At 38.3% G+C, this 13235-nt stretch overlaps 1 protein-coding gene across 1 annotated transcript; it reads right to left on the bottom strand.

Annotated features, from left to right (window-relative positions):
* Positions 1 to 4084: 4084 nt before the first annotated feature.
* On the bottom strand, positions 4085 to 11734 carry LOC140950560 (uncharacterized). The gene is made up of 6 exons (XM_073399798.1): positions 10167 to 11734; positions 9570 to 9638; positions 7088 to 7529; positions 6326 to 6528; positions 5237 to 5413; positions 4085 to 4863 (listed from the first exon to the last, which is right to left on the bottom strand). The coding sequence occupies exons 1-6, from the start codon at positions 10237 to 10239 to the stop codon at positions 4559 to 4561; spliced, it is 1269 nt and encodes a 422-aa protein (XP_073255899.1). The 5' UTR covers positions 10240 to 11734; the 3' UTR covers positions 4085 to 4558.
* Positions 11735 to 13235: the final 1501 nt, after the last annotated feature.

Here is a 13235-nt window from a genome sequence, read left to right as displayed (position 1 = left end):
ATTAATGTTTGCGGGAAAACTGGCCAACTTGCAAACGCCCAGACAGTTTTTGCTTCATGATGAAATTTTTTTATCAAACTCTTGACAAAAAAGGGGTGAAGCGACCATAAACTCATTCCTGTATGTCTGTTTAATAGGTTAAGATTGATAATGTTATCTAAATACAACGGTTGTTGTGTTTAGCCAAGTTAGTGATTCGATATGATTAATCTTCAAAATTTACTTTGAAAAACTGTCGTATTATTTATTATGCTTCTCAAGGTGGTTCTAACATTTGAGTCTGTGGACGTAATCCTAAAGTGTGACCGTTCAAATGAAAGCTACTGAGCAGTACTTTCCTGTGGTACTGTTTATTATACTGTACAGGGTGGTTCTAACTTTTGAGTCTGTGGATGAAATCCTAAAGTGTGACCACATTTTCAAATGAAAGCTACTGTACAGCACTTTTCCGTAGCAAAGTTTACGTTGTACAAGGGGCAGGGTTCTAGCTTTTGATTCTGTGAACGAAATCCAGCGATAAAGCCATTTAACAAAGAAAAGCTTATCTACGAGTTCTGTTACATGGTAACGTTTGTTTTGCAGTGTGTTACAAAATAAATTTTGGAAATTGTTCTATATCCTGCCACTTCCGTGGACAAACTCAGGAAAGCAAAAGAATTGCCTGGGCGTAAGCAATAATCTGGCTTCGTCAATAGTCCATTTTCGAGTTCGCTATGATCGCTGAATTAAAGAAGTGAAGACGCATTTTTTACAACCTTAGCCTCAATCTGAAGTAATATATTCACAAATTCCAACGAGAAAAAGACCTGTTTATTACTCTGTGTATTGTGTATACAGCTATTTCGAGAAAGGTTGTCGGAAAAAGTGCACGCGACAATCCCGAAAGGTATTGTGGGTGGTTTTGAATTCACTGTTTTTCAAAGAAGTTTGAAAGAATGACACGAGAGGCGACGGAAGTATGCTTGCGGGTGCTAAAAGAAAGCATCAAAAGTAGGTTCGACAGCTACAGTGTCAGGAAGAGTGTGTTGATCATATCCCATATTACCTATTGGGATTGTCGCGTGCACATTTCTTCCGACAACCTTCCTCGAAATAGCTGTATTCAAGTTTCAAACACTTACTTGCCAGAATTTCTGAATATTTTACTTTAAGTCGAGGCTAACCCTGCACAAATGTGTCGTTAATGTTTATATTCAGCGCTAATTTTTAATTCGAAACTGGACTATTGTTATCAAGGCAGCAGGAGCAAAAGCCTTTTTGGGCGACGCAAGTCAACCGAAAATGAGGCCTTTTACCTTTCAACAATCCTTGAACGCTATAAAATTTGTATTGCCAAGTGTCTTTACTCGTATGCAGACGATTTGGACAGGACTAATGCCCAAGAATACAGAAAGTCGACTTCCGGTGGACGTGCCTCGCTCAAAAACGTCTTTGCTTGGGCTCCACGATCACTAGCCTCCCACGCAGGCGTTTTTAGGGGAGCTCGTGTGGAGGGATGAAAAACGAGCTTCCCTAAAAACGCCTGCATGGGAGGCTACACGATCACTAGAATGTCGCTGGAGGAGTAATCACTAACGCATATTAATATTAATATTAATTTCATGGAAATAAATTAAAGATGTTTGATACGGGAAATAATATATAACACGGAAATCAGCTAAGCTCAAGCTATTGCAAATTACTAAAAATTGACCCTAAAACTTTATACACCCACTAACTTAATCAAGCTATCATAAAATGTTGTTTCCTTTTAGGCAATGACTACATAAAATTAAAATAATTGAGGAAGTATTTGGCTTATATACACGAAGACTAAAAAAATAGAGGTGAACTTTTTGAAGTTTCTCTGCACAGATTACTAGTGAAATTTTTAATTTTTGATGCTAGAAACAACTAAGCAGTAGAGCAGTTTTGAATCTTAGCGTCGTCGACAATCGATCGAAAACCACTTAAGCTGAATGTTATTTCCGTGTAAATGAAGAAAATCACGTAATTGACCTTTTTACCGATATGGCGACCATATTGAACAAGTTAATTTAAGGAGTATTATGGGATGCCCAGGGGGCATGAGCACATTTTGTTTAGTATTTACAAGAGCCTTTCGAGGCAATTTTTTCTTTTCCCTTTGTAATGAGAAAAAAAGATCGTTTTCCGAGTTAGGATGAAATAATGATTGCCTTTTTCCCCGAGAAATATACAGTGAAAGACCGTATTTCTAATACTAAGCGAGTTCAAGGGATCTTGATCATGCCCCCTGGGTATCCCATAATACTCCTTAATCGAATTAATTCAATATGGCCGCGGTATCGGTAAAAAGGTCTATTGATTACTACGGTAAAAGCTCCATTTCCTGTTTACAAGTGCCCGTAAGATTCTTCACCGTTTAAATGGAGTAAGTCACCATTGAAAAGCAAATCAGAATGAGATTAATTTTTGGAATAAACATGACTAATCTTTGACGAAAAGGAAAGTAACCAACACATTTATCACGAGATATTATTGTGTAACTGGCTTGAAGTTAAAGATAACCTCCAGTGTTGGAGCAAGTTTCCAAACAAATGTTTTGCAAACTCCAGAATTTATTGAATTGTTTTCCCTTCTTATACAAATTTATTAATCCCACTGAAATTTAACTAACTATAGGTCTAATTTGCTCCAGAATGCAGAAACCTGAAGGATTGCGATGGTTGTAAATAAAATAGTGACAGCCAAATGACGTCATAATAATTCAAAATGGCGGCGCAGAGGAAATTGAATAGCTATATTCATATCCAGCTTCTGGTTCATTCAATTTTTTAATTTTTAGAATAACAATGGAATTACTTTTTACTTTTCCTTTAAACATGTTCTATTTACTCTCATTCTTTAAACTGAGTTTTGCGTAGCTGTCGTTTTTGAATGAAAAGGCTTTGTTAAGAACGTCATCTCTTTTGTCAGCTGTGGGCTGCTTACTTCCCGGAGGTTTCTGTTTGAGGGAATGCTTATTTGAGGAAACGAGATAACCTTCTCTTAACTATATATTTGTTATTTAAGATTTCAACAAGAGTCTTACTTCAAAATTCTTTAAGAGGAAACGTGAGTTGATATAGCGAAAAACACGTAGAACACAAAAAACCAAATGGCATCAGCATTCTTTGTTTTGAATAGTAATCAGTACGTTGGCTCAGTATACAGGACGAGGGAGGGGATCTCTTACGAAAGGAACCGTATTAGAGCTTTTACCGTGGTAATCCTCTTTTAAAATATATTCCTCGAATTCAATAGTTCGGTTCGTTTGGTATAAACCTCTGGTGATCACTATACAAGTTGTCATCACTTCATCAAAAATTAAGCAAAGCGAATAAAAACAGTATCCCAAGCAAAAATATACACAAAACGTAATCTGAAGTACTGAACTCTACTGGCTTGCAAAATTTTCAAAATATACATTTCTGAATACACGATTTTTGTTCTCGTTAAGTAGCTGTTGCTTGGCAGCAAATGCGTAAAAAAGCGAGTTAAAAAACAAACAAGAGATAATCTCTTGAAAAAAATTATATCCTTTTACCCGAAATATGCATAAATATTTTAGCCCTATGTTCTTGATAACACCCTAAGAGGCATTCTTTGTAAAACGTTATCTCTCCCCTAAATATCAGCGCTTTCGACACTTGCATTTTTCTTAAACCAACGCGAACGTAAAAAGTTAATTTGTACGTTGAAGTCACTACGTCGGTCGGAGGAGGTCTTTCCTAGAAAGACCATAATACTCTCACATTGCAGGATTAACCCCGTATTTGGAAAGAAAAAAATCTGAATGTCCTTTTTTCAGCAACTTCCAGACAATTTCTATAACCACCTCAACTGAAAACGAACACACCAGTGCCAGTCTTATCACTTTTGGATTTTGAAGGCTACTTTCCACTTGTTTTAAATCAGACCTGATCTTTAGAGTTTTCTTTATGATGATACAAGTTTGAAATTGAAACTGATAAGTCAAGGACCACATCCCCTGTACTGGGGCGTTCGGTTTCAGAACACGTACGGCTCGTTCCAAGAAAAAAAGACATTGAAGGACTCTGCATAAATACGAGGCTAAAGTTTCATGGGCCTTAAAGTTTCTTATAGCAATTCTGGGAAAGGCCAACAATGAAGTGGGGCTGCATTGAAAAGAAAGATCGTTAGCAGGACTTTACTACCGAGATCTAAAACATTCCGATGCTTTGTTTTACATGTGACAGGTAGGCTTGTATCACATTTGGCATACAGGGTCAAAGCAATTCAGCGTGCGTTTAGCAAAATATTTCCCTTTTGAAAGCAATGAAATCCAAACGAATCAAATCATTTCAACTTTCTGATACAGAAAACTTCGTAAATTCTGATGGTATTTCCTCCTCAACTTAAGACACACCTTTACCAAACACTTTCTCATGTTGCCTTTCCATGACTTCTTGTACCAACTTCACCATCACAAAGGAATCGTCGACCGTATTCCTCCTTTTCTCCTTACAAAAAGACACACCATGTCTCATGCGGAGCTTTCTTTGTTTTCCCTAGTGTTGTTCCTCTGCAATCTAGCTTAGGACCTTTTGTTCTTGTCAGGAATCACTCCTTTCATTTGCAAGGACTCCTTGTAATGCGTATGTAAATGAGTCTGCAGACTGCCAGACTGAGAGAAAGCCTTAGAGCACTGCCAACATTTATACGGTTTCTCTCCCGTGTGAGTGCGCATGTGCCGCTTTAGGTCCGTAGAGCGTGCAAACGCTCTAGAACATTCTTGGCATTTGTAAGGTTTCTCTCCTGTGTGATTGCGTAAGTGTCTTTGAAGATCAGTAGAACGAACGAACGCCCGCGAACATTGCGTACACTTGTAAGGACTCTCCCCTAAAAGGAGGAGAAAACCTTTAGCTTACAAGCAAGTTCGGAGGATATCCCGTTAAAATGTGGAACTTCATACGCACCTGAGATTTATGAGCAAGAAATGCTCATAGACATTAATTAGGCTCACCACATGTGAATTTTACCCTCGTTCCTCCATAATATTCGTAGAGAACAGCAAAGAAAAGTAGTGAAAAGTGTGATGTACCTAGAAAGTAACTGTGTCATTTTCTCATTGATAATGTTGTTTTTTGACGTCTTTTTTTCGTTTCCTAAGCTTCGTAGTTTAACCTCACAAAGGAAAGAGTTCCATTGGTAGTGTCTTCTCAAGGTTGAGTTCAGGCTTTTACAAAGGACCCTACACCTTTAAGATTCTTACCTGTATGTGACCGCATATGCCTCCGCAGATAACAAGGATACTGGAATGCCTTACTGCAGTAAGAACACTTCCAAGTGCGGCCTGTTTTGTCAGGACATACGTACTTAACATGGCGCTCTAGGTAACTCTCATAAGCGAAGATTTTACCACATTTGTAACACGTGTAGCTCTCGTCATCTTCAAAGAAAGCAAAAACCAAAACGCGTAAGAAAGAGGAAAAATGAATTTTTCTGTTGTTTTGTCGGGGACGGATCAATGAAGTGGCAAAGGTATATCGTAAAATTCCGAAAATAAGCCCCTCCGTGTATAAGCCTCTCCATGTATAAGCCCCTCCAAATATAAGCCCCCCAAACTCGTAACGCAAAAAACCCTCCGTTAAATCGCCCCTCCGACTATAAGCCCCCCGGGGGCTTGTACTTGGAAATTGCCCTCAAATACAAACTAAAATAAAGCAAAAACGGTCAATTTCCTTCCAACTCTAAGGCTAGCACAATCGATTTTCAAACGCAAATTTCCCTCCATAGATAAGCCCCTCCGAATATAAGCCCCTCAAAAAGAGCCTTTGAAAAATATAAGCCCCGGGCCTTATTTTCGGAATTTTACGGTATTTTCAAATTCATTCGCCTCTTGATCAACTACTCAATAAAAAAGTGGTTCAAATTTAGGGCGATGAAACAACTGAAAGGTCTCAGCGGTGACGAAATCTTTCTTTAATTATCGTCAAGAAGAGTAAGCGAAATTTGTTTAACTGCGTTGACGCTAGGGTCTCTGAAAGGCATGTACCTTCTAAGCTAGACAACTTAAGACAAATTATTGCGTTTTTTTAATTTTGCTTCAGAAGCTCAAACGAAATAATCCCTGACAAACAGCTTAGCGATAGATTTAGGCAATCTGAGTCGCTTCTATTGATGAGGAATACACGCACCACTAAGCTAAACGTCAGAAAACGCACTGCGAATCAAAGAAAATGAAAGAAATCCTGTCAGAAATACCCAATAGATGGTATAAAACACCTTCTAATTACTTCTCATTTTTTTTCTAAATAATGATAGCAACTAGTTTTAGTGCTTATGAAGATGGAGGTTGTACCTGATTCCATTCTACTAAGCTTTTTCTCTAAATACCAACGAAACAGATTCTTCCGCTTGTCCTCATTCAGATGAACACTTTCGTGGAGATATTTATTGATCTCAGTTTGGGACACGCCGGTCTCCTCGATCAGCTCCTTTTCCAAAGCCTTGTTGTTCTCCATAAAATCTCGAATCTCGCGTCCAATAATCTCTTCTTTGCCCCTGAGAAATTTATCGTGTTATAAGATTTACTTTACACTATACACTGCTATACCTGCAACGCAAGTGCAAGTGAGAGAATTGCGAGTGAAATTGTTATGTCTAAGCTAGTCTCCCACAGTCGACTCCTGATAATTCGAAACTTCAAGGGAAATAGAAAAAAGCAGTAATTGGCTCTAGAAAAAAGTTCGGGTTACCGAGAGAAAAATTATGTAGAAAACGATCTCAAGGGAAATGAAAATTGCTTCGAGTTAGTGGGAGGTTATAAAAGGTTCGAGTTACCCTGATGTCGACTGTATTAAATATCTTGGTGGCTCAAACGCAGCTAATCAAACCTTCCCTGCCTTTTTAAAAGGTAATTTAAATAAGCGCCCAGGCGCTTACTCGGATAAATACCTTAAATACTCTTCTTGATTGGCTGACAATGCTAATTAAACTCCTTTTTTTGTATTAACCAGTTAACAAAAAAGAATATTTTCTCCCTGCTGATAAAGCCACTGAAAATTAACCTGCTGAAATCAAATAATTAGTGACCAGAAGAAAAACATGAAAGAAAACTTACTGTAACATCTTCTCTAGTTCTTCTTCAAGTTTATGGAGTCTTGTTGAGCCGTTATTATCCGAAACATTGCTAGCACGTTTTACCGCTTGCTTTTTTCTTTCTTTCAGATCTTCACACTTTTCCTCGGCACTTTCTTTAGCCTCAAAGTTTACTCGCTCTCTCTTTACATTGGCAAAACTATCGCTAACTCGCCTTTTAAACCTAGGGTCATGCAATTTATCGTAAGGCTCCCTAAAGCTTTCATGCTTGTTTACTTCGTTGTCTCTTTTGTCTATCTTGCTTGTCTGTGTACAAAACTCGTAGTCGGCGCGTCGTAAGCACAGTTCCGCAAGCGTATGCAGTCCGCGTGTGTCAAGCGCGGGAAAAGTAGCCGCTTCGTTCCCACCAGTGCTGACGCGCGGTGTATGTGAGTTTTCCAAGTTACACTGAATCGCCACATCACCTGAAAAAACAATTAAATCTTTTAAAAAATCATTTTCAAGAAACCCAACATGGAAATCTCGGCTTAACTTGATATCTTACATTTATATGTGTCCATGGCTGAGATGATAAGGTCATATGATTATTTTGGGCTCATATCCACTTGTTTTAACCAAAGCCCAGAAAAAAAATTACTGCTGAGAGATGACAACTCTTTTGAGCTAAACTTTGGTGATTAAACAATGAAACAATTGAGAGTCAAGTATCAGGCAGCTTTGAAAGCTGAATGTTACAAAAAACTGCGCTGAAAGCTTCTGACAGATACGAAATTGGTCGGCAGATACTATCCTGTACTCGGGTATATCCCGGTTAAAAAAGCCTGTTAATTAATCCTTGGGTTACATGAAAAAATCAAACATTAGATTCACAGCTGACAAGGATTTTGCAAGTAAAGATTCAGGATACAAGAAAGTGGCCAAGTTTTCCATCAACGCAAGCACCACGGTAATTCAAATTTTGTCCGATGCTGATAGTAGTTTGTTTCGGAATGGAAAACCGCTGAAAATGTTCGTAAAATTATAAATTTGTTTGTTTGTTTTTTTCTCAATTGCTAGGTATAAAAAACTTATTACACCATTGCTAGTGTTATGTTATCTCAAGCTTTACCCTTGGAGTGTTTCAGTTAGCGTGTCATGACGTGATCCAAGGTATTTTCATTTGTGAAGTAGCTTTTGTTTTTCAGTTGGCGTTTTCCAACGTTTTTCAAAATTTATTTACTGACTGCGACTTATAAAAAATGTAGACTAAATTCTTACATGCAGAGGAACTTTTGATTGTACTGTGCATAGTGAGAAAAAAAATAACTCTTCCACAATGATTGGTTGTTAATCCAACTTTTTTCAACAGCTTCATACTAGACCTACAATTCAGTGTTTTGGATAGGCTTTAATGTAGTTTCTAAACAAAAACCACTGAATTTACAAAGCCTTATTAAGGAGAAAATGGCGCGAAATTAGAAAATTTGTTAGCAAGGCGAGTTGTACCAGACTTTGAAAGGGCGCCAGTATGAACTATTGACACTGTAAATAAAACCTCACCAGGACTACAATTATATAATCGTATTAACTAAATTGAGACAGTGATTGAAAACCAATCACTGTTGCAGGTTGGTTTCTGAAAAAGCTGTTAAGCAGTAACAAGAAAGAGGCATTAGCAGTTTCTGTGGCACTATCCCTGATTTTGCTGTACACGGTCATTCTAGTCTTTGAATCCGCGAGTTAAGCTTAAAGAAAACATTTTTAGTTGTATTTGCAGCTCGTGTTAGCGTTCTTTTATCTTTTTAATTAAAATCTGACGAACCAAATGTTTCTTTATGCTTCACGCTTTGGAAAGGTAGAGTGTTTGTTTTACTTTAAAACACTTGACTCGTTGAATCTACTTCAAATCTCGGTAGCGTAACTTTAATTACGTTATTCCTTCTACCGAGCAAATTTTCCTCAGCTAATAAATAAAAACTTGCCCCATTTTTGAGACAGATCTGTTATTTCCGTTGAAGGTATACTTCCGACAATAGTTCACTTTTCAACCTTGTAAAGCGTTGTCGTCGCAGAATTTCAAATGTTTAACGTTATGCTTGTTGACTCCCAAACAGCGGACACAGGCCCTTTCTAAGTCTTAACTATTTTAACGTTATCAGTCTTCCATAAAGGTTATAACATTAACCAACTATTCTGTGCGTAGAAATCACATTCTAGCAATAAAACTAACATTCATTTGCTCCAACCAAGGTTAAAACACTATAGTCATGTTTTACCTGGCGAAACTGTCGAGCCATTGGGTGAAAGTCTTAATGGCATACAATTAAGCAAAACGAATTGACTTTGAAATGTTCGTTACACAAAAATTAATCCTCACTTCTAACGTTTGAACTTTGATTTTATTTTAAGTAAAGGGTCTATTTTTCAATCGAACGGGCTCCTTCTTTCATGACTTTTAGCTGTGATCGCCATTTTAAAGTCTAGGGTCCTACAGGTAAAAGTGTCAACAAAACTTGTAAACATACCGGTGGCGTGCGATTCAAGATTTGTATCTTGTGCTCCTTCCTCGTTGATGTCTGAAACTTCTTCATTATCTGATTAAAAATAAGAAGAATTTCCTTAAAATTATTTCCAGGAATGAAACTGAAAAGACGACCCAAGTCCAACAGTTCCGCTTGAAGAGCAACGGCAAAGGTGAATTATTCATGTTTGTGTGTGATTACACTTTTGCATACTCTCCCACTGAAGTAATGAGAGGAGGAAAATTGCACTGGAAGAGAAAACTGAAGAACAAATTTACTAGCCAACGTTTATTACAAAAAATAGAAAAAAAAAATCAAGAAGACTCTTGTCAACTTCAAGACAATTCCATTAAACAAACCTGTTTAAGGCACGAGAAAAGCGCTGACCCAAAAAACTGCGGGACTTTTTCTCAAACGGAGAATTAATTAAATTAATTTAATAAGATTGAGTAAAATTGTTGGAAATTGCATATGGTACACATGCAGTGGGGTCAAAATAAAATCTGAAGTTTAAGTGTTCTAAAGCTGGGCAAATTGGCCGGATGACCTTTGACAAGTTTGTTAGCTGCAAGGTTTATTGCAATGCGGAAAGGCACTCACCGTCGCTTGCTTCCTCCTCTTTGAGTCTCCTCTTGGTGCGAGAGGTTTTTTTCACAAGGAAGGATTTGGGCATATCACAGTAGCGTCCGCTTTTCTTGCCTCAGACCAACTTTACTGCTCATCTAGCTGAATGGCAAGTATTTCGAGGAGCTCCGCTCTCCTCCTTGCCTCAAATGACGTGATCAGGTGATAAGCTTGCGCTCCATTCGCGTCTCTCTTACCACTCTTCAAACAGCTCCATCATCAAACGCGTTAACGAACTCAAGGACTGAGCATGCGCAAGCGCGGTGCTTGAGTCTCTTAAAATATATCCGCGCGCTTCGGAAATTTAAGAAATGATTTCAGGCAAAACAGCAACAATAGTACTTTGGGGTGAAAAGGCGAAAATTGGTCGAAATCCCCGAACCCTGGACGAAACTTAAACGGGGACCAAGTCTTGTTTATGTTACTCCGCTAGCTGTTTGGAGAAATCGAAGACGACTTTCCAGTGACAGACTGAATTAGTCAACAATTACGTCACACTGGGTCGCCGGGTTAGGTAATAGGCTTGAATCTCTTGCAGTTAGCGTCATGCGCCCAATTTAAAACCTCTTTCACGATTCTAATCTTTGCAAAACATCGCTGGTTTGTCGACGACGATTACCAATGTTTTACCATCCGAAATCCGGTTAACTTGAGCTATTGAATATAATTGTTTCCAGTAAAACAGCGCGCGGGATAGCAGTGCTCTCGCTGGTTGTATACTTGCTGTTTACCGGTGCTTAGCTCCCGCGGTTGACCTGTTTTCGCAGATGACAGGGTCTCAAGCGGCAAGCTAGTGTTTGAAGTCACAGGTGGTCTAAGTGTCATGTGTCAACAATCAACGAGCCTAGTATTGACCACGATAAGATCAGAATAAATTGAACAACACTATCGAGGCGGCTTGGGTTAAGTGGAAATGGCTTGCGCTGTGAATCAAAGGTCGAAAACTATTCTTTTCGTCAAGTAGCTCTTGGGCTTTCAACAATCCTATTCGTGTTTGAAATTTTTGTTTAGTTGATACGTTTAGTTTGGTTTCTATGGAATAATTAGAGAACGCCGATGACCCTGAGAAGCACATCAAAATTGCTTTCAATCCACTGGACAAAGCGTTTGAATTCCTGTATCAAATTCAAGTAGGAACATACTTTTCAAGACAACTTTGATGGGAAAGAGTTCGTGATTCTAGTTTCTTAATCTTTTCTTAATTTTTCCCCAGAAACGCCAATAAGAAGAGAGTTCGATGATGTGTTGTTATTTATAGTGCGTCTTTCAGGAAAACAAGAAGAAGCTGGACTTTTGTTAAAGTTATTATATGAGATTGATCTTAGATTTCCCATACATGATTTGTTAAATATTTTCATGATCTTTGTTTAAGAACCAAGAAAATTTCGAGGGGGAAATAATTCTGGCACGAAACGCTCTAGTTCATTTTGAGTAGGCTAAGGTTCTGAATCAGAAACACGTAACAAGTTTATCAGATTGGATGGTTTTCAGATTTTATTTGTCACCGTGTTCTTGTCGCTTGGAAAACTTGTCATCGTTCCTCTTCAAGTAAATAAACATACTAGTACAGAATTCATCGGAGGGCTTAGTTTATTTTTATTTTGTTACTCTTCGTGGTCAGTCAAATCCTGTAATAGTCTAAAAATGGTTCATAATCCATAACCAATTCGCTCAGATTGTTTTGTATGACTTAAATGCCAAGGTGTGAATTCGAGTTCTTTGAAGCTTCATTACAATTACTCCACCTTGCTTTGTCCAAAGTAGGCGACCCCTCTTGGAGTAGAACTCCTAAGGACCATGTCAAAATTCAGAGAGAGATATATATATATATAAATTAAGTTCTCTAAAAAACGTGAAATCAGGCAATTCCACGCCGTAGTCGTGCAGCGGTAGCAAAGAAATGTACAAAAAATTGTCTCTGCCGGCACATGCAGGGTTGTTGTCTTGCGAATTAATTTCAACTGCTTGTGAGCAAAGTAATTGGTTGTGTTCTAAACGAGCGGGGAACTGGTGCGACTTACTAGCGCAAGGGGTAAAGGGATTGTTTGAAGGGAGAGCAAAAACATGGCAGACTGAGCAGCATGCACTACATGTATCGCCTGTGGAGAACAGCCTCAATGGCGACGTCGACATCAACGAACGCGTATCGCCGCCGCATTTGCCCGTTGGAATTTTTCCCCGTTTCAGTTTTGACAAACAAAAAATTCCAGCCGGAACAAAAAGAGCATTTTCACACGCGTGGCCAGAAGCTATGCAAATTTATTGCTATTAAAGAAAGTGTTCAGACTGATTTGGACCACCATGGTCGCCGCTTTAACCAACATGGCGAATGTGACGTCATGTGAAAAGACTCTATACTGTCAAAGCAAAATAACAACTCTGCACGTGCATCAAAATGTCAGCAGGGCCCAGTGCCTCGAAAGATGGTTAAGTTTAACCCAGGATTAAGCCAAATTTTAAGCAAGGTTTTCTTGTCTAATAAAATGCAACTCAAGCTTACAAAATAGTGTTGAGCCTTGACTCTGAGATACCATAATGAGCTATAATGATAACACAAAATGCTAACCTTGAGCAATACACAGGAAGGTAAAATACAAAAACGGAACAAAATTTTAATCCTGGATTAACGCTAATCGGCCTCTTGGGAACCGGGCCCAAGTAGATTTCTTGGTTTGACTGCAAGACTACGACTTGAAACTTCTTGATCACACATTTTACCGAAATACAAGACAGGGTTTTCTTAATTGTCGTTAAGAATTCAACTCTAGGAAAATTCGCCAACATTTGACATTCTAATTGAACGTGGAACAATAGAGATGATTCTTAAAACAACGCAAATAGACTTTTTCAAGAGTCGTTTCGATGTTTAAAAATTAAATTCAAGACATTTTGGAGTGCAACTCCCAGAAGGACAACAGAAGATAGTGGCAAGAACCCCAGGTATGCGAGGACTCTAAGAGCGTATTCCTTCGATATTTTGTTTATATCAGAAGATAAACAATAAACCATTGCAAAAGTCAAAAAATTAAAATAATATAAAAAAAC

The sequence above is a fragment of the Porites lutea genome, chromosome 10 (genome assembly GCF_958299795.1).
Source record: "Porites lutea chromosome 10, jaPorLute2.1, whole genome shotgun sequence".
NCBI lineage: Eukaryota > Metazoa > Cnidaria > Anthozoa > Scleractinia > Poritidae > Porites > Porites lutea.
This window is presented reverse-complemented; position numbering and strand designations above follow the sequence as displayed.